The sequence below is a fragment of the Prionailurus viverrinus genome, chromosome B1 (genome assembly GCF_022837055.1).
Source record: "Prionailurus viverrinus isolate Anna chromosome B1, UM_Priviv_1.0, whole genome shotgun sequence".
Lineage (NCBI taxonomy): Eukaryota > Metazoa > Chordata > Mammalia > Carnivora > Felidae > Prionailurus > Prionailurus viverrinus.
In genome coordinates, this window is record NC_062564.1 from 17,050,634 (window position 1) to 17,071,252 (window position 20,619).

The 20,619-nt window shown below is 43.6% G+C and overlaps 1 protein-coding gene across 8 annotated transcripts in view; it reads left to right on the forward strand.

Annotated features, from left to right (window-relative positions):
• Window positions 1-20,619, forward strand: part of KLKB1 (kallikrein B1) — a 33,589-nt gene that overhangs the window by 612 nt on the left and 12,358 nt on the right. For 2 of the 8 annotated variants that reach the window (XM_047855096.1, XM_047855097.1), the window contains exons 2-8: window positions 4,574-4,661; window positions 5,848-6,003; window positions 6,625-6,683; window positions 11,014-11,176; window positions 12,409-12,515; window positions 15,859-16,018; window positions 16,439-16,548. In XM_047855096.1, the coding sequence (XP_047711052.1) occupies window positions 6,626-6,683; window positions 11,014-11,176; window positions 12,409-12,515; window positions 15,859-16,018; window positions 16,439-16,548 (598 nt within the window). In that variant the 5' untranslated portion in view covers window positions 4,574-4,661; window positions 5,848-6,003; window position 6,625. Of the gene's footprint in view, window positions 1-4,573; window positions 4,662-5,847; window positions 6,004-6,624; window positions 6,684-8,729; window positions 9,176-11,013; window positions 11,177-12,408; window positions 12,516-15,815; window positions 16,019-16,438; window positions 16,549-20,619 lie in introns of those variants that run through there. The other 6 variants (XM_047855098.1, XM_047855100.1, XM_047855101.1 and 3 more) reach the window with 6 other exon arrangements.

A 20,619-nucleotide genomic window follows, 5' to 3' on the forward strand; every position in this document is an offset into this window, starting at 1 on the left:
TCGGTGGAGGTTTCAGGTTGTGGGACTGGGGATCAGTTGGCAGTTGAAGCTCTGGGAAGAAGGTGCAGGAGAGAAGATGCACAGAAAAGAAACGGAGAGAATCCTGGAGGCTCTGAGTCCCACATTCCCGGGGATGGGCAAGTTCAGCTACATGCCCGCCCTGTGCACTGTTCAATTGTTCACCTGCACGCTGGAGCCCAGGCGCCAGGCTACTGCCATTTTGTTTAGGTTGCTCGTCTTTCATTTCTAACCCAAAGCCAGTTAGTGTTTGTGAGCTCAGCTGCAGGAAGGAGAAAGGTGCTCTATTCTTCGGACGTGATCTTCTGTCCTCATCCTCTTTCCTTTGTGCTCCTTCTCCTGCTCACTCCTTCTCCTCCAGGCTGGATAACCTCAGCCGATAACATATGTCTGCTAGTCATTGAAATGTGATAGAATTTTTAAACATTAAGATTTAATTGACATATTAATTGCAGGTGTATAACAGTGGTTTGATATTTGTATGTGTACGAAGTGAAAAATGCAATAGCGTTTGAGGAAATGCAGAGTTCCCATCGTTTCTAGATGGTAGGAACATTAAAAGTCCCCTGCTTTATCTTAGAACGAATTGGGATTAGCCTAACACAAGGGTCTACTTTCTTAGCCCCATCCTGATGTATTCCCCAGGCTAATTTGTCTTTTTTTTTTTCCTTGCTTTCATTAAGCCAGATTCACCCCCATTTTCCTTCTGGCTAGCTGTATTCCAAATTCCAGGGATAAATCTCTCACCCGTGATTCCTACAAAAGGACTGTGTATTCTCTCCTCTGCTTCTTGTCCAGAAATTCGCCAAATGGGTTATTTCTTTGGGCCTTTTGCACTGAATTCAGTCTCTCAACTAACTCCCGGCCTGTAGCTGTCCCTACTCCTGCTCTCGTGCTCCCAGGAGATAACTCCTTGGCACTTTCTTTTTCCTTCCCGTCACTTACTGTCTCCTCTTACCCAGCATTTTCTTGTTGTTGTAGTGGACAGTGGACGTGAACTCCTTCCTATCTTTCCTGGTATTAGTCAATGTAGGTCTCTTGGAAATAGAGATGCTCAAACTCCTATATAAAAAACATAGGACAGGGGTGCCTGGGTGGTGCAGTCGGTTAAGCGTCCGACTTCAGCCAGGTCACGATCTTGCGGTCCGTGAGTTCGAGCCCCGCGTCGGGCTCTGGGCTGATGGCTCAGAGCCTGGAGCCTGTTTCCGATTCTGTGTCTCCCTCTCTCTCTGCCCCTCCCCCGTTCATGCTCTGTCTCTCTCTGTCCCAAAAATAAATAAACGTTGAAAAAAAAATAAATTAAAAAAAAAAAACATAGGACAGCCTTTTCCTCAAAAGAAAAAATTATTACTGTATTTAGACATTATTTATCTTATTTCTAGAATGTTTTATTTTTAAATACTGTATATCATTTAAATCTATATGTTTTAGTTGGATAGTAAAGGGCGTGCTGGCACAGGAATCTTCTCCCAGGATGCAGGCCTAACTCCTTGATCCTACTGTTTGTACTCTTGGTCTCTTTTTTAGCTCAGGTCTGAAGTTTTATTCTTAGGGACATAGAGTGAATTAAAACTTTTCGGGGCGCCTGGGTGGCTCAGTCGGTTGGGCGTCCGACTTCGGCTCAGGTCATGATCTCACAGCTCGTGAGTTCGAGCCCCGCGTCGGGCTCTGTGCTGACAGCTTGGAGCCTGGAGCCTGCTTCGGATTCTGTGTCTCCCTCTCTCTCTCTGTCCTCCTCCACTCATGCTCTGTCTCTCTCTGTCTCAAAACTAAATAAACATAAAAAAAAATTAAAACTTTGAATCCGCTCAGGCACAACTAATTGTTTTCATGTGGCCACAGCTCCGCAAGCCTGTGAAGGTGCTTCTGGGTTCACGGCCTCCTGTGCCTTCATAATTAATTGTTACTCGGTTGGTAACGCTCGACGTTGTATCTACTGTCGATCCGTTACCACCAGAAACAAAGTTGTTGATGAAAGCCGAGGGTGGCAGTGTCTCCTCCTGAGCAATTGGATGGAGCCTCAAGAGGACACCTGCTCCCCACAGGGGACGTTCACAGGGTTGGAGCCAGTCTGCCTCTTAGTCCAATGATTGTCAGTGTTATCAGTGACCGGCAGCTGAACTTTGCTTACGAGAGTGACAGTGACTCTCGTACGTGACTTAGATGGTCCACAACTGTGGGTAAAAGGACCACCCTGTCCTCAATTGTTTTTTTCTTTCTCTCTTTTCTTTCTTTTTTCTTTTTCTTTCTTTTTTTTTCCTTCTCTTCCCTTCCTGCCCCCTCTCTTTCTTTTCCCTCCTTCCTTCCTCTTTCTCTTTCTCCCTTCCTCCCTCCCCTCCCCTCCCGTCGCCTCCTCTCCCCTTCCTTACCCTTCCTCCCTCCCCCCCTCTTTCTTTCCCTCCCTTCTTTCCTCTCTCTCCCACCTTCCCTCCCTCCCTTCCTTCTTTCCTTCCTTCTTTTAAAAACATTTAATTTCTTATTTATTCACCACTTCACTCTCTCCTTCAATAATTGTCTGCCAAGAACTCCTCAGGGCTCCGGAGCTAGAGACCCAAGCCTAACAGCAAGGTGGGAGCTGGTGTGCCGCAGAAACACAACATAAAAATGAGCAAATGGGTAGCGTGTTGTCAGCTAGTGGTAGGTGCTAGGAAGAAAAAGAAGCATAGTAAAGACCCAGGAGGGATAGAAGATCTCTTTTTATTTTTTTATTTTATTTTTTTTTTTTTTAATTTTTTTTTTTCAACGTTTATTTATTTTTGGGACAGCGGGAGACAGAGCATGAACCGGGGAGGGGCAGAGAGAGAGGGAGACACAGAATCAGAAATAGGCTCCAGGCTCTGAGCCATCAGCCCAGAGCCTGACGCGGGGCTCGAACTCACGGACTGCGAGATCGTGACCTGGCTGAAGTCGGGCGCTTAACCGACTGCGCCACCCAGGCGCCCCAGAAGATCTCTTTTTAAATGAGATGCTGAAGGATGGCCTCTCCTGTTTGCTACTGCCCCCTTTCCTCTTCCAGATCCCTTACAAAGAGCAGATTACTCTCCCCTTCCAGCTGAAGGCTCACCACAAGGGCAGTCACGGCAGTTCTGTTAAATTATTTATTTTGTAATTGATTCTGTTCCTATATCTTTTACTTACATATGTGTTTCTAATAATGGTACTACATGTGTAAAACACTATCTCACTGAAGTGCACCGGGAAGGACAGAGCCTAAAGTCGGGCCCTTCTCAGGGACACTTAATGCCACAGCGATGCGGACCGCAGAAATCTCTCAGGCGTCCAAGGTGCACCTCCCAAGACCTTTCTCAGCTCTCAGTGAACTGAGATTCTTACTGAGCTGCACAATGTAGCTTTTGTTCATCTGCCTCTTTCCTGGTCCGCCCTTCTCCTGGCCCCACAACAGCTTCATGAGAAATTCAAGGCTTTTCTCTTAAAAAAAAAAAAAAAAAAGTGTGGAGGGGGTACTTCTGGGTGGCTCAGTTAAGCATCTGACTTTGGCTGGGTTTATGATCTCGGGGTCCGCAAGTTCCAGCCCTGCATCAGGGCTCTGTGCTGGCAGCTCAGAGCCTGGAGCCTGCTTCAGATTCTGTCTCTCTCTCTCGCTCTCCCCCTGCTTGTCCTCTGTCTCTCTCTCCCTCTCTCTTAAAAATAAACAAACACTAAAAAAAAATTAAAAAAAAAAAAAAAAAAAAAAACCCAGGTTCTCTGAAAGCTCCCAGGGCAGATCACCACCCTGTCTCCAGCCCAGCCTCCCATCCAGCACCCTGTGTTCCACTAGGGACTCTCCTCCATTCCCCTCTCCCCAAAGTGTCCCACTGCAAACCCCCCCTCTCTCCAAGCCACTTTCACTTCAGATAAATAAACCTATATTAGTGTCCTTTTGCCATGTGACAACCGACTGCGATCTTAGCAGTTTAAAACAACCCTAATGTATCCTTCTGTGTTCTGTGGGTCAGTAGGTGGGCTTAGCTGGGTTCCCTGTTTCGTGTCTCACAAGCCCCAAACCACGGTGTGGGTGTTGTGGGAAGAATCCTCTATCAAGGTCATTACACATTTGTTGGAAGTAGTAGAGGCCACTCTGGGGTCCTTGCCGCAGGCCCCATCGGTGTCAAAGCCAACGAAGTCCCTCTCGCCCTTGGTGTCTGCCTTCTCCTTAGGCTAACCACAGAAGCAAGCTCTGCTTTTAAAGAGCCTCCGTGATGGGATTAGGCCCCCGCATCATCTCCGTTTTGATTAGCCCCAAATCAGCTGTTCAGCGATCCTAATTACACCTGCGAAATCGCAGGTGTCACGCAACGCAACGTCATTGGGGACAGACAGGGTGTCTCCTCCTGCGTTCGGTCCCCGGGATTAGACTGGGAAATCTTGGGGGACATTTTAGAATTCGGCCTACCCCTGCCCCTCTTCGAGTTATTTCTCATTTGGTTCTTCCAAGAAGAAAATTTTGAGTTTTCTTGCCTTGCTAGAGCATGACTTGCGTTTTGCTGTAAGAGATATTAAAATGGAACACCGAAGTCGACGCGAGTAGGTTAAAACCTGTAATCGCACCTTTTAGGGAGACAACCTCTGAGGGTTTCTGCTGTGCTTTGGAGGCAAAGGTGGATGTGTTCCACTGGTCATTTTTCTGCTGAGGCTGGTAACAGGTGAGATCCCCTATTTAAATTCTCTTATACTGCACGGGGTAGAACATTCCTTTCTGTTGACCGCTGGTGTGCTAGTTAATGCCCTGAATCTACAAGGCAGCACAGCATGCATATTTGAAATATGCCACTTCGTTACAGCCAGAAAATATCTTACCGGCAACATTATGCTACATTTTTAAGAAACACGGCTCTGCACTGCAGTAATATGCATAAAATATTTACATAAGGCTCAACTCCCTAAAAATCTGATTTACTAGCCAGAATGATGTACTGTAACTTGGAGGGTTGGAAGACAAAGGAGATTTCGTGGGCAAGTGATTATGGTCTTTAGGCAGTTTAAAAAGCACACAAAAAAGAATGAATTATTTTATGTAGATCGAGTAGGTAAATCTAGGACTGAAGGATAGAGGTTGCAAAGAAGGTATATCTCCGTATACAAGGAGAATTTTTATTAAATATAAGAATAAAAATAGAGCTCCCTGAGCAGGAGCAGACGTCTGGGAAAAGCAGTATGTTTTGTTTTTGTTTTTTTTCCCAGATGAGGCATCCTGACAGGGAAGTCTAAACTCTGCCACGAATGCTTTTTTTTTTTTTCAACATTTTTTATTTATTTTTGGGACAGAGAGAGACAGAGCATGAACGGGGGAGGGGCAGAGAGAGAGGGAGACACAGAATCGGAAACAGGCTCCAGGCTCGGAGCCATCAGCCCAGAGCCCGATGCAGGGCTCAAACTCACGGACCACGAGATCGTGACCTGGCCGAAGTCGGACGCCTAACGGACTGAGCCACCCAGGCGCCCCTGCCACGAGTGCTTTATAGCAGGTTTCAGATTACTTTCTCTGAAAAGGACCAGAGAGTAAATCTTTTTCTGCTTGCAGGCCGTGCTGTTTGACACAATTACTTAACATGCTTCTTTGACTAGAGTTTGGAAAAGCGTAGATATCGTTTGCCAAAAGATCCTTCCAGAAGGAGCTATGCATCCTTTAGTCAGCTGTCATCCAGGTGACTGTGATGGAAAAAGTTCAGTTAGATGAGATTTAGGCTGCATGACTCCAGATAACTGGGGTGGTTGTGAACATTTCTGAAAATGGAAGTCTGTGCATGCATAGGGTGGCCCTAACATGAAATAGTTAACATATCAGATAGCTGAACACAGGAAACGGATGTTCATAGAATATGTTGACAGGACAAAAAGTTGGAACTGTTGGCCAAAAACCAAAGTCAATATTGGAGCCAAGCAAATACTGCCTGCAGTGCTCCATTAGGAGGCCTTGAACCACCCATTTTTAAGTGGCGAGAGACATCCTCACTTCCAGAACCACGGAAGCAATTTCGCTTTCAGGTAGAGAATTTCTATTATTCTGATTGCTTCCAAATAATTTCTGTGTGTGTGTGTGTGTGTGTGTGTGTGTATTTTTAATTAAGTGTATAAGCTTATTTCTACTTTGAGAAGAAGCTCTCAGTTTATGTTGTAATTTCCGGCCTATTTAGTGAGTGTAGAAGAAACTCGATGTTCTTATACATGAAACCTTTTAGTCTCAGGCCATTTTAAAAGCAAAGAGAATATTGACAGCTTTAAAATTTAAATGAGTTTGATCATGCTGAGTGAGTGCTTTTCTTTACGTAGGGACTCTGGGCCGACATTATTGCCATTATTTACAATAATTTTCCTCTTGCTCCAATCAAGAGGTTTCCGTCTACCGACTCCCTTTCGGTAATTATCAGCCACATAGGTGGCAAGTGAGGGACAAACACAGCGGTAGTCTAGAGGTCTCAGTGGGAATCTTGTGCGAAGTCCCCGGCATGAAATATACAGAAAGCTCCTGTTCCCTGTACTGGTCATTATGTGCTTAGATTTGCAAGGCAGACATTGATAAGAAAATCTCTATCACCGTAAATTAGGCTTCATGTCAACTATGAGCTGTAACCAGCAGGATTATGCCTGTGTTGCTTTCTCTTTTAGGATGATTTCATTCAGGCAAGCTGCTTACTTCACTTGCTTGTTTGCTACAGTTTCCTGTGGTGAGTGGATTATCTCTAAGACCTAAGGTTGTGTGTGGGAAAGGAGTAGGTAACAAGAATGCCAGCCCCAGAGAAGGCCACTGAACATACAGCTTCGGGAAGGAGGCAGACCCCAAAAGTCAGGACACAAATCCTTTTAATATTCAGAGGCAACTGCTACTTTTCAGACGCAATGCCTTAGACACATGGGTGCTGGGGAGCCCAGAAGTGAGAATGTCTTTGGGCCTGTGTTAACAGAAACTTCTATTTGTAAATGGCTCTCTACAAAGCAGGTCTTAAACACTCAGCCCTCAATTTGTATTATTACCATATTCTACAAATCAGCTTGATCTAAATATTCAGGGTAGGCATTTTGTAGGGTCTGGGTCCGACCCAAGTCGTGTCCTAAGTCCCCGGTGCGTATTTGTACTCTTTCAGTCCACTGGGGAACTACTTCAGAAATGAAAGTATTGGGTTTAAATTTAAATTAGTAAATCATCCATTTGAGTAGTTCTGGTTTCAGTGTTGGGTTTTGAACTTGTTTCCCTTTCTATCCATTCCATTAAGTGTTCAGGGAATACAGATGATTCTGGACACTGTTTATCATTCATTGTTATAGAATGTTGTTTTCTCTGAGCCACCATTATGGGTAGATTTTGAGTCTATGTTCACTTAAAAAGACCACACCTCACTGGTTATTTACTTACCCCCCAGATGTGTGGCTAAGATATAAATACCTCTTGGGTAAGGGTTACATTTGTAAAGGAATATAATTTCTTCAGAAAGAAGCTGACCCCCCCCCCTTCTAAATGGAAATCTGCCCCCATGTCTAATTGCTTTTACCATGATCATTACCATATACAAATCCACTGAATACTGAGGAGTAAGAAGCCAGAGATGCTATGGACTATGGCCACTTCAATTTTATCTTTTTGACAAAAAAATTATTCTAGGAAAATTAGAGGTGCAGGTAAGCAGCAAACGAGAAAGCGCACATTGTCTGAAGTCCTACGTTACAGAAATGGCCACTGTTAAAAATCTTTTTTAGTCCTTGAGATATTTTTCTACACATCTATTTACACCTTTAACGAAGATGTTATTAATTATAGATACTTTTTTATAACTCACCTTTCCATTTATAGCTATCTTTTTATATACATGACATTTTTTGCAGCCTAGTAATCTTCCTTACTCGTGGTATTTTTGTATGCACATGCTTATACACATTCAGTTATTTCTGTAGAACAACATTTTGGAAATACGCAATGTTAGGTACGAGGGTGTGTGAATATTTTAGAAGGTTTTGTGATATACGTAATGGAATAATCTTTCACAAGGGTGACTCTCCAGTTAGCCGTCTCCACCAGCAGGTAAGAGTAATCACATACCCCAATTAGGTCAACTCCAGTAGTGAACCATTGTTTTGTGACTGGACATATAGTCACCTTTCTGGAAACAGTATCCTAATTTGTTTCTGGGAAACTTCTGCCTCCAAGTTTGGGTCTATGAACTTGTGACCCAGGCAGGCCTGGACCAGTAAGTAGGTCTACACATCCTGCTAGCTACAGTGACCTGACGAGAGCCAAAGCCCTAGAGCAAGACCTTTGCTTACACTTCTAGAAATAAGAGTTTTCTTCTTATTATTTCCAATTGGACTTGAACCACTGGGGAACACAAAGGCCTGGGCTTCTGGTACCACCTTGTCACTATGTGGAGCTTGAGAGCGACAGCAAAGCCATGGAACAGAGCACATGTATGAAGGGGAATTGTACCTTGATGGGATCAGCCAAGTACGCTGTTCGGTTACTCCTGAAGCCAAATCCACCATGGACTCGGCTTCTGGACCAATACATTTAATTTATACTGAGTCCCATTGAGCTAGGTTTTTCATCATTTGGAGCCAAAATCAGCACATCAACACTGGGAACTTACACAATCAAATTTTTTTGCTAAGCTGGTGAGTAAAATGGCATCTGTTGTTTTAACTTGCCTAATCTTTATGATCCTTACCACTTTTCCATATACTATTTATGTTTCTTTTGTAAATTACCTTCTCATTTCCTTTGCCCAATTTTTTTAAAAATAGGGTATTTTTCTTCTTATTGATGATGTATTTTTTTTTTTTTTTAACAAGACCAAATAACCCGCCCGAAGTCTGTGGACACAGAGGACAGCGTGACATAGTTTATGTTATGGGATAACTTGTGTAACTGCTTTAAAACTCTAAAACATGATACAAACAAGCCTATCACCGTTATCATCATCATCCTTACCAATTTTTGAGGATAAGCAAGAACACCTATTAGAACTTTCCCCGCAGTCTGCTCCAATGTTGGTCGGTTTCCAGTTGCACCTTCCCATCAGCCGAGTCACGTGGCCGAATGGGAACTCCCAGGCTGGCACAGGCCGTTGTTCGCATGCACGTTTGTGCGCCGCGAAGGGGGAGGATGGCCGCTTGATAACTGCGCATCAGCCACATGCACCAGTTGTCTGAAACACAGGTCACTTTGCAGGTAACACTGTCACCGGACTGGCCGCTCAGTGTTTTGGGTGTCTCTGAAATCTGGGCCTGTACACTTGGCAACTTGTATTCCCATGAGCTTCCACCCGAAGAGATGTCTGCTTTTCTAAATATAAAACTTGCCCAAGGGATAGTCATCTTAGCCACACCACCGAGAGGAAGAGAAGCGAGACGCGATCTTGCTGCGTTAGGTCATCGTAATAGAGCTCAGGGCCAGAATCCCCAGAGGGGTGGGATAGTGTAAGAGGACATTTTAATCTTCAGTGCGTAATGAAACACATGTGTCTAAGCTGCCCATTCCCTGGAGGTCAGTACGAAAATAGATGTCCTGGAGGATGAACAAAGTTATCATTGGCGTATCTTGTGGTTAACGGACGATTGACTGGCAAGCAAGTGTGCTATCTAGCTGGAAAAGCTTATTAAGCTGACTTTAAAACGAGCCTTTCATCAAAAATAAATAAACATTAAAAAAGGGGGTGGGGGGGGCAGGTGCACCTGGGTGGCTCAGTCAGTTAAGCTTCCAACTTCAGCTCAGGTCACGATCTCCCCGTCCATGGGTTCGAGCCCCGCGTCGGGCTCTGTGTGGCAGCTCAGAGTCTGGAGGCTGCTTCGGATTCTGTGTCTCCCTCTCTCTCTCTCCCCCTCCCCCCACTCTTGCTCTGCCTCTGTTCTCTCTCTCTTTCTCAAAAATAAACATTAAAAAAAAGAAAGCGGGTCGTTCAAGGTAAACCCAGATTCATGCATTAAAGGTTTACTTTTAATATATGAAACAGTAGAGCAATAAAGGTATCCCTTGATATTCTCATAACACGTGAGATGTGGCGTCCTTTTGAACGGTGACCAATTGCAGACAGCAAATAGTTCAGAATGGATGTTCAGGGTAGCATAGGCCTGCCTTTGCATTTGCTCGTAGAAACCAAGCGAATAAGTGTGTCCTCTGTACGAGCCGACTAAATACCCAATAACTCGTAGTTTGCTGACAGTAAACTGAGATGGGGAACAACACTGAACATCGCACGCTGGGAAAAGGAACAGGGCTGGTAGTGAGAAGAATTCGGTTTCTCTTCCTGGACGTTCGTTAGCTACGTGGATCTTGGGCAAATGTGTACTGCTCTGAGACTCAGTTAAAGTCAGAGGCATATAATGAGGTCTGTCCCTAACTTCCCTTACAGAGCTGTTGTGAGAATCTAGCAGGAACGGTTGTTATGAAAGGGTTTTGAAAAAGAGATCATACGTTGTTGTGGGTTTTTTTTTTTCCCCTTAAGTTTCATATTTGACTATAGTTGACACATAATGTTACCTTAGTTTCAGGCGTCCCACATAGTGCTTCAGCCTCTCTCTAGTTAGGCTGGGCTCAACCACAAGTCTATCTACCGTCTGTCACCATACGTACAACACTATTACAATACCATTGACTGTATTAGCTATGCTGTGCCTTTTACGCCTGTGAATTATTCATTCCGTAACTGGAAGCCTGTTATTTTCAAGGCATGGTATTTCCATAGCATGTTAGGCAACAGGGAGAAACCAAGCTAGAATTGTATTTTCTTGGGGACAATTTATGGGAAAATTATTGTTTGATTTGATAAAAATCAACCAAGCTTTTTTATATGGAAGTACCCATCGAGTGACTCTTCAATAACACGACACCTTGTTCAAATAGCCACCTCAATATGTGTCATTCCACCTCTCTAATGAAAGTCCTGTTGTGAAGCTCTTTGGATAGTTAGTGGAGGAAGTAAGAAGGTTCACAGCACAGATGTATTTCTATCAAGATACTTATTTGCATTCATTCCAAGTTAATGTCTCTTTTTGATGATTATACCACAGGCTGCCTGACTCAACTATATAAAAATACCTTCTTCAAAGGTGGGGACCTAACTGCCATGTATACCCCGAATGCCGAGCACTGTCAGATGATGTGCACGTTTCATCCGAGGTGCTTGCTCTTCAGCTTTCTTCCTGAAAGTTCCACTAATGACACAGACAAAAGGTAAAAGCTGATATTTCATTATTGGAGAAGCCATCCATGCTTCAAACTAGAGCCAGTGACGTGCAAAAAAGGTGTAGCTATTTCAGGGTTATGTTTCCCAAATGGGGTCCGAGGGCCAGCTTCACTGGGGTCACCTGGAGCGGTTGGTTCTTACATTAGCAGAGTCTTAGGCTATAGCCTTAGACCCCAAACTGTTTGGCCTACTGAACCAGAGTGGCTTGGGCCTGGAAATACACATGCTAGAACAACTGTTGCCTTCGCCTAAAGTAGTAGAAATGAGGCATTGCCTACCCAAGGCCTCGAGGAAAATGCTTGAAAACCATTGGGTTAAGCGATTGTCTCAAGAAAGGGTCTAAAAACAGGTGAATGTTTCACCTGAACAAGGAAACATACTTATTGCCTGACTCGTGATCGTGTTGGTGGATAACACGGTCTTAAGAAAATACAACACAAGGCAAACATGTTGTTGACGATAAAGTTGAGGCGTTTCCAGAGCTTGTGACCTCAGGAAAGTTCTGGACTGAAGGGGCCCGTAGTGAATGACTTTGGGCACCTGTGGTACATACATTATGTGTGTGTGGAGGGGGGGATGCGCATACGTGAAAATACATATTACTGGCATTTGGGGAAAGTAAGAGCACTGGAAAAAATAGTCACTAAAAATCTTATGAGGTCATGCAGCCATGGTTTCATAATCATTTGCTTTCATTTTGTTCAAAATACAGCAGGAACATTTCTGTGTTGCTCCATTTCCAGAAGCCTTTTATCTTAACACCATTTGAATTTAGAAACTAGAAACTAGGTAAACATCCCCTGATTCAACATGTTAAGCGTGTACAGAAAACCCAGACTGTATGTGACAGGCATCAACTTTTCAAATAAAAAGTTGAGTTAGGTTCCAGAATCCTTGTGAAAGATTACCAAGAAGATTGGCATCAAAGACAGAAGTGTTACATGGGAAAAAAATCATTACCTCTTTAATATGATTGACTTTCCGTACTTAAAAATGTTTTTTTTTTTTTTTAAAGAGAAATAATGCTGAGGTTAGGTATTACAAAGCCTGTTAGATTTTATGCAATTGCCTCTAAGAATGTTCTTTCTAGCAAGCGTCAGGGAAGCTCTATTATTTTCCTTATTCCTGGCCACATTTATTAGTGTATAGAAAACGTTAGACATCTCACCAGTGTGTGTTTATTATTCTACTCTCTAACTGACAGTACTTTTAAAAACAGGTTTGGTTGCTTCTTGAAAGACAGTGTTACGGGAACCCTGCCAAAAATGTCATGGGCAAATACAATTTCTGGACACTCCTTAAAGCAATGCGGCCATCAAATAAGTGGTAAGCTCTTGATTTCTTGATTTCTTATTTGAATGAGTAAGGGGTTCACCTTAAAATAGCTTCTGTTCAATCTCTGTACTGCCTTGGACTTTTGGGAGGGAGTACTCAGAAGGATAACAGAGATGGGGCACTGTTCTGGATGTGGCCTCCCTCTTGCCTTTACCAGTTACGTGCTTAAGGAGCCTCTATTCTTTACGAGGTTAGCCCTACAGTATAAGATTTGCAGAAAGTGAACCACATTCAAATAATTGCCTCCTTCCCCCACCTCCAGTTGCAGATAAGGCTCTTTAAGAGAACACGGACAGTGTCTCTATTCCCGTGTTACTTGAGATAATTTGTGCCCCAGTGGTTCTCAACAGTTCTCAACCAGGGGTGACTTTGTTCTTCCTCCATGGGACATTTGTCACAACGTGGGGGGATGCTACTGGCATTGGACGGAGGTCAGAGATGCTGCTAAAGATTCCACATAGGGAAACCCCCTATGACAAAGATTTTCTGGTCCCAAATGTCAATAACGCAGAGGTTACAAAACCCCATTACGCCCCCCACCTGAAGGCCTGGGCTCTGTAAACCTTGCTAATAAGAATAATACCTCTAGGGTACCTGGGTGGCTCAGTCGGTTAAGCGTCTGATTCTTGATTTCTGCTCAGGTCATGATCTTGCGGTTTGTGGGTTCAAGCCCCACATCAGGCTCTATACTGATGGTGTGGAGCCTGCTTGGGATTCTCTCTCTCTCTCTCTCTCTCTCTCTCTCTCTCTCATCCTCTCTACCTCTCTCTCTCCTCCTCCCACTTGCTCATGTATGTGTGCTCTCTCTCTCTTTCTCAAAATAAATAAAGAAACTTAAAAAAAAAAAAAAGAATAAGACTTCTTCAAAAAAAATGTGAGGACTAAGAGGCCAGGAAATTTAAATTCTAACACTTATTGCTACTAATGTCTTGTGAAACATTTCCAACCCTATCCTAATTTAAGGCAAATGAACCATTTGCCTGACATAGCTGATCTGAAAGTGAAAGGTACAGAAAAGAATCTCTCAATTGATGGGCTGGCAGAACCTTCAGATAACCATGTTGTGACTATGTATCACTGCTGTTTTACCTTTACTGCTTACAGTTAATTCTGTACTTTCATATTTCAGGTGTTTTAAAGTTTTTAAAATTTTTTTTAAATGTTTATTTACTTTTGAGAGAGACAGAGAGACAGAGAGACAGAGCATGAGCAGGGGAGGGGCAGAGAGAGAGGGAGACACAGACTCCCAAGCAGGCTCCAGGGTCTGAGCTACTAGTACAGAGCCCGAGGCAGGGCTGGAACGCATGAACGGTGAGATCATGACCTGAGCCGAAGTTGGAGGCTTAACTGACTGAGCCACCCAGGGGCCCCCTAAAGTTTTTGGGTTTTTTTTTTTATCCTTCCTTCCCCAGTTACCACCAACCACTCCCTCAATACTCATGCATATGCATCCGCAGTTTGTATAGTATCCAGTCCTTCGTTATAAACATGGGGATCTGACTTAGCCAATATGTGGCTTACCTGAGGACGAGTACCTCTCCCATTTTATAAGATCAAATTTATGTCCTCATACAACTTAATGTAAATTATTCAATTAAGCATTATTTTTCATTATGTTATCATAATAAAATTTAAAGAACAATATTTTGCTTTTCTCAATAACTAGTAGTCATTGTTAATTTTTTCCCAAACTCAGTCTTAGAGAACTTGATTTAATGTTCCCTTCTAACTCTCCCCAAGTATCTCAAATTAAAGTGAATAATTGCTCCCAAGGACAGAAAGTCCCTAAGCTCAGGACCAATTTTCATTTAAAACAGTTATTGGTAGGGGCGCCTGGGTGGCGCAGCCGGTTAAGCGTCCGACTTCAGCCAGGTCACGATCTCGAGGTCCGTGAGTTCGAGCCCCGCGTCAGGCTCTGGGCTGATGGCTCAGAGCCTGGAGCCTGTTTTCTGATTCTGTGTCTCCCTCTCTCTCTGCCCCTCCCCCGTTCATGCTCTGTCTCTCTCTGTCCCCCAAAAAATAAATAAACGTTGAAAAAAAAATTTTAAACAGTTATTGGTAGATTTATAGCTTTCAGTTGATCATAAAGAAAAGTTTTAGTTTACAATTAACCCATTCCAACTCAGTGAGTTTCTTTTGTCATGCGCACCAGAACTGGAAAGAGACTTCGTTTCTAGAATCTACAGACTCTTGTGTGCATGAATCACTGTGGATTATCCACTGCTCCACCCACCTCCATATATTGTTTTCCTACTAGTTTGTACATTTTCTGTCTTTCCCACCATTAAATGTAGTTTTATGCCTTTTTTCACCATCCCCCTGAGGAGTGGAACATTACATCCAATACATTATGGTTTACACTGCTGGTTTCTTTATCCAAGGTTCTAACTAATGTATTTGAGCGCTTTAAAAAAAAAAAAAAAAAAGGCCTAGGGGCGCCTGGGTGGCTCAGTCAATTGAGTGGCCGACTTCGGCTCGGGTCATGATCTCACAGGTTCGTGGGTTTGAGCCCTGTGTCGGGCTCTGTGCTGACAGCTCAGAGCCTAGCGCCTGCTTCGGATTGTGTATCTCCCTCCCTCTCTGCCCCTCTCCTGCCTGCACTCTGTCTCTCTCTCTCCCTCTCAAAAATAAGTAATCATTAAAAAAAAGTTTTATAAAAAAATAAATTAAAAAAAGCCTAAATCACAAATTTGGTTCACTGTCTGTTAAAATAATTATCTATATTTTTTGTATATAAGATACATTCCAACTGAAAGGATGCTTAAGTGGAATTTAACAAAATTTTAAAGCAAGAATAAAATTGGATTCCTCATGAATATACAAGAACTGTTCACCTTTTATGATAACGGTTTGACACATGGATGTCAGTGGCAGGGCTTACGGAGGAAATTCGCCATCAGGCAGGAGTGGTTGAAAGCCAAGAAGTAAGCAAAGTGAGAAGCTTCTTCATTCAGTGCAGGAAGTCAAAGGCACATCAGTTAGTATAACAATGCAAATTCCTAGAACAATCACCAGGGCCCCCATTTTTTGCCTCGTTTGCCTTCCTCTGCTTATTGTTAATTTCAGGGTGAACTATTACCCGTATTCTTTTGCACGTACTTTACAATTTGGGAAGCAAAGTTACCCCTTCTCCATGGTAGTGCTCTAAAACATACTGGAATGTGTTTATTTCAAGCAGAGTTTGATCATCTAGGGATGTAACAAAAACTCCAAATCCCCCAACTAACGGGGCAGTTGTGAAAAACAGAGTATCATCCTTCAAAACTACCCTAACTGATGATCTACTTCTAGAAGGAAACGGACTGAATTTGCTCTGTGCATCTTGTGTGTACAGCTTGCCATCGAGACATTCATAAAGGAATTGATATGAGAGGAGTCAATTTTAACGTCTCTAAGGTTGAAAGTGTTGAAGAATGCCAAAAAAAGTGCACCAACAGCATTCACTGCCAATTTTTCACGTACGCCACTCACACGTTTTACAATGCAGAGTACCGGTGAGTAAAATTCATTGCGTCTGTCCTTTCCGATGGTGCTTTTGAGATTTAATTGTACGCTTCATAACTTTTTTCTCCCCCCAGTGGAAAACCAAACAGGGCTTTTAGACCTAACCACTCCACTTATTTATTTGCTCAGTTTTGTTGCCAGTTTTTCTAAGGAGAGTAACTTCCATCTCTTGGGGAATGAGGGTTTGGTTGAATAATGTCTCCCACCCCATTCTCACCCAAAGCTTCCTTGGGTAAGAGCGGAAAGATGTCTCTCTGATTAATAATACAAACCCCGAACCCACTCATTTTCAAAGTCATTGTTCTGATTGCTTCATTTCCCACCGACCATAGATCCTTTCAACGCAAAATGGGCTTCTGCGTGCACCTTGCAGTTTGGGGAGAGAAGTAACCTCTTTTCTTCACATTCAGGAACACCTGCCTTTTAAAGCACAGTGCAGGAGGAACACCCACCAGTATAAAGCTCCTGGCTAACGTGGCATCTGGATTCTCCCTGAAGCCCTGTGCACTCTCAGAAATTGGTAATTGTATGCCTCCTATTTCTTTTTCTTTTCTAAAAAAAAATTTTAACGTTTATTTATTTTTAAAAGACAGAGAGACAGAGTGTGAGTGGGAGAGGGGCAGAGAGAGAGGGAGACACAGAATCCGAAGCAGGTTGCAGGCTCTGAGCCATCAGCACAGAGCCCGACGCGGGGCTCGAACTCACGAGTGTGTGGCTACCAGTTCCCTGTGTGATTGTAGTAAGCAGACTTAGAGTCACCCAAAGATGTCCCCACTTATTTCCTGCAACACATGAATATGTCACCTTACGTGTCAAAAGAGGTTTGTAGATGTGATTTTGAGATGGGAGATGGTTCTACATTATGTGCGTGGGCTCAATGTAGTCACAGGAGTCCCTATAAGAGAAAAAGGAAGACAGAAGCATCGGAGAGAGGGAGAGAGATTTGAAGATGTTGTACCACTGGCTTTCAAGATAGAGAAAGGATCCACAAGCCAAGGAATGATGGTAACCTTTAGAAGCTGGAAAAGGCAAGGAAACAGGTCCTCCTATAGAGCTTCCCGAAGGAACAAAATCCTGCCGACATCTTGATTTCATCCCAGTGAGACCCATTTCGGCCTTCTGATTTCCAGAACTGTGAGCTAATATATTTGGGTTGTTTGAAGCCACTGGGCTTGTGATAAGTGGTCACAGCAGCAATAGAAAACCAGTACAGTTACATTGCGGGGAAAACAAGAAGGTCATTTCCGGGCAGTGTCCACTGTCTAGTGAACCCACTCTACCATAATGAATCAGCAAAGTGCTATAGTTTCAGACATTCAGGTAATTTCGATGGAATTATCCAGAAAATTGTCATGACCTTCCACCAGATTTAGCGTATCAAGAGCGTTAACGGTAAGATGTTGCTGAAACCAAATCACCAATGGCCAATGCCACACGGCATCCAGTGCCAACTCTGTGCCAGGATCGGCGTCAGGTGCTGGGCTAGGTCCCCTCTGCAGGAGGTTAAGAACTTGTCAACAGTGCATCTCTTTTCCTGTTTCCCTTTTCCTTTTCCTGTTTCTTTCTCTGTTTCCTTTTCCCTCGGGCACACCCCCCTCCATGGTGTGTACCATATTTCCAGTTCAAATTTACTGAATATTTCACTTTTAACATTCATATTCGGTCCTTTTTTTTTTTTTTTAAAAAAAAGTATAATTTCTATCTCTTTATCGATATCCTTTCTTTGGCAAGACAATGTTTTCATACTTTCTTCAGTTTTTTAAACACGGCTTCCTCTAGTTTTTCGAACATATTTAAAATAGCTCGCTTGAAGTCTTTGTACAGTACAAGAGGAAGTTTGTACTTCCTCAGCAAGGGTTTATATTAACTGCCTTTTTTTTTTTTTTTTTTTGCGTATGGGCCATTCTTTCTTGATTCTTTGCATGGCTTGTAATTTTTTGAAAAAAATTGAGACCTTTTTTTTTACAACTTTTTTTAAATGTTTATTTATTTTTAAGAGAGGGGCACCTGGGTGGCTCAGCCAGTTGAGCGGCCAACTTTGGCTCAGGTCATGATCTCACGGTCCGTGAGTTCGAGCCCCGAGTCGGGCTCTGTGCTGACAGCTCAGAGCCTGGAGCCTGTTTCAGATTCTCTGTCTCCCTCTCTCTGACCCTCCCCCGTTCATGCTCTGTCTCTCTCTGTCTCAAAAATAAATAAATGTTAAAAAAATAAATTAAAAAAAAAAAAAAAGAGAGAGACCCAGAGTGCAAGTGGGGAAGGGGAGAGAGAGAGGGAGACACAGAATCCAAAGCAGGCTCCAGGCCCTGAGTTGTCAGTACAGAGCCCGACCTAGGGCTCGAGATCATGACCTGAGCTGAAGTCGGAAGCTTGACCGACTGAGCCACCCAGGTGCCCCGAGACCTTTTAAATAACAGCATATGGTCACCCTGGAAATCAGGTTCCCTCCTTCCCCAGAGTCTGCTGTTGTTACTGCTTTTTGTTGTTACTATTTGTTTGGTGACTTTTCTGAACTAACTCTGTAAAGTATTTATTCTTTGGAGTATATGACCACTGACTGATGTTTCCACTTAGTTTTCTTAATAGTTATCTAATGATTGGACGAGGATTTCCTTAGATGCCTGCAGTCAATAAGTTTCTCAGTCTTTGAGAAGGGGCTTTTTGCGAATTTTGGATCATGCTTTCAACGTTCAGACAGGCGTTTCACAACTTTACCAGGGCCTTTTCTTTCTGCTGACGCAGGGCGAAACGTCAGCCAGCCTGAGAGCCTAGGACTTTCTCAAATCTTTGGGGGGCACAAGCACAGCCCTGGTTATGCCACACAGCCCTGTACTTGCACGTGGCCTTCCAGATTCCCAGGAATATGTCCAAGATTTTCACCACCACCTTCTTTCCCCTGGTTTCCCTTTTAAGATCTTTTATGAGCCTGTTGTTTGTTCCAGCTGTGATTAATGCCCTAGGAAGCTGCAATGTTACATAATCGCCCCTGTTTGTTTGTTCTAGACAAACATTTGCAAGGAAAAGGCTGTTAGTTAACACTGAAGAAGCTCTGAGCCATGGAAAATAAACTCAGTCCTTGCGAGTGGGATTTTCCCAAGAATTTCCAGACAAGTCAAATAATGGCATTTGCCTGGGGATGCAGATGGGACATTGGAGCAGCCCCAGCCCCATTCTGCCCGCTCCAGGGCTGCGGGACTGCTGGTCTCTTTTCCGCATGATTGTGAGGCTGTTTTCACGGCTTTCATGGAGCTGGGGAGGGGAGAACTGGAACAGGGCAAACTAAAACCCCACGAAACTCATCCTTCTGTTTTTAAAATTCTTTCTAACCTTCATTTATTTTTGAGAGAGAGAGAGAGAGAGAGAGAGAGAGAGAGTGGAAGAGGAACCAAGAGAGAGGGAAACACAGAATCTGAAGCAGGCTCCAAGCTCTGAGCTGTCAGCATAAGACCCCCACTGCGGGTCTTGAACTCATGAACTGCAAGATCATGACCTGAGCCAAAGCTGGACGCTTAACTGACCTGAGCCACCCAGGCGCCCCATTTAAAATTTTATTTTTTATTTTTTATTTATTTTTGAGAGGGAGAGAGACAGAATGCTAGCGGGGGAGGGGAGGAACACAGAGAGAGGGAGACACAGAATCCGAAGCAGGCTCCAGGCTCTGAGCCGTCAGCCCAAAGCCTTATGCAACTATCCTTTTTTCTTAATGTTTATTTAATTTATTTTAGGGGAGGGGCAGAGAGAGAGAGGGAAAGAGAATCCCAAGCAGTCTCTGGACTGTCAGCACAGAGCCTGACTTGAGGCTCGATCTCTCGGAACTGTGAGATCGTGACGTGAGCCGAAATCAAGGGTCAGATGCTGAGCCGACTGAGCACCCCCCCGGGGGCCCCCAAACTTACTGTTCTTATAGAGAGTCAGCTGTTCTTCTTGAACCAATGCTCCCTGGACGGTTATAATTTGATCAATTTCTAGAGTTCCGAAAACATTGATTTTGACGAATAGGCCGGTGCGCCCATCACTTTTATGGAAGAGAGGATTTTCAGAGGCCCTTCGTCTGCCATTCCCACATCGATCCTGTATGCTTTTGATAAAACAAATGAAACACACAGGAAAAGTAGCTCTGAAAAAGAAAACGGTCTTTCAAACAAGATAGCCCCTGGCTTGTTATCATCTGGATGGGTCAGATAGGGACTCAAATTGTATTCAGTTCTGTGTTGCCTACTTCCTCTGCAGCGATGGATGCCCGGGGCACTTCAAAAGGGGGTACCAGGACTGTAAGAAATCTAGAAGCAATGGAAAACAAAAAGTGGCTCAAGGGACAGGTTAAAGGTATTTAACCTGAAAAAGAGTCAGGATGACTACCTGAATTCTTTGTTTATAAAGGGCTGTCTTTGGAGAAAGGATTAGACTAATGTGTGTGGCTCCATTAGGCAGATGTAGGTAGAAGCTACCATGAAGGAAATAAGGAAAGAAAAAACAATCCTAACACCTAGAACGGTCCAGAAAAGAATTAGGCCTTGTCGGGGGTGCCTGGGTGGCTCGGTCAATTAAGCGCCCCAGCTTCGACTCAGGTCACGATCTCACGGTTCATGAATTC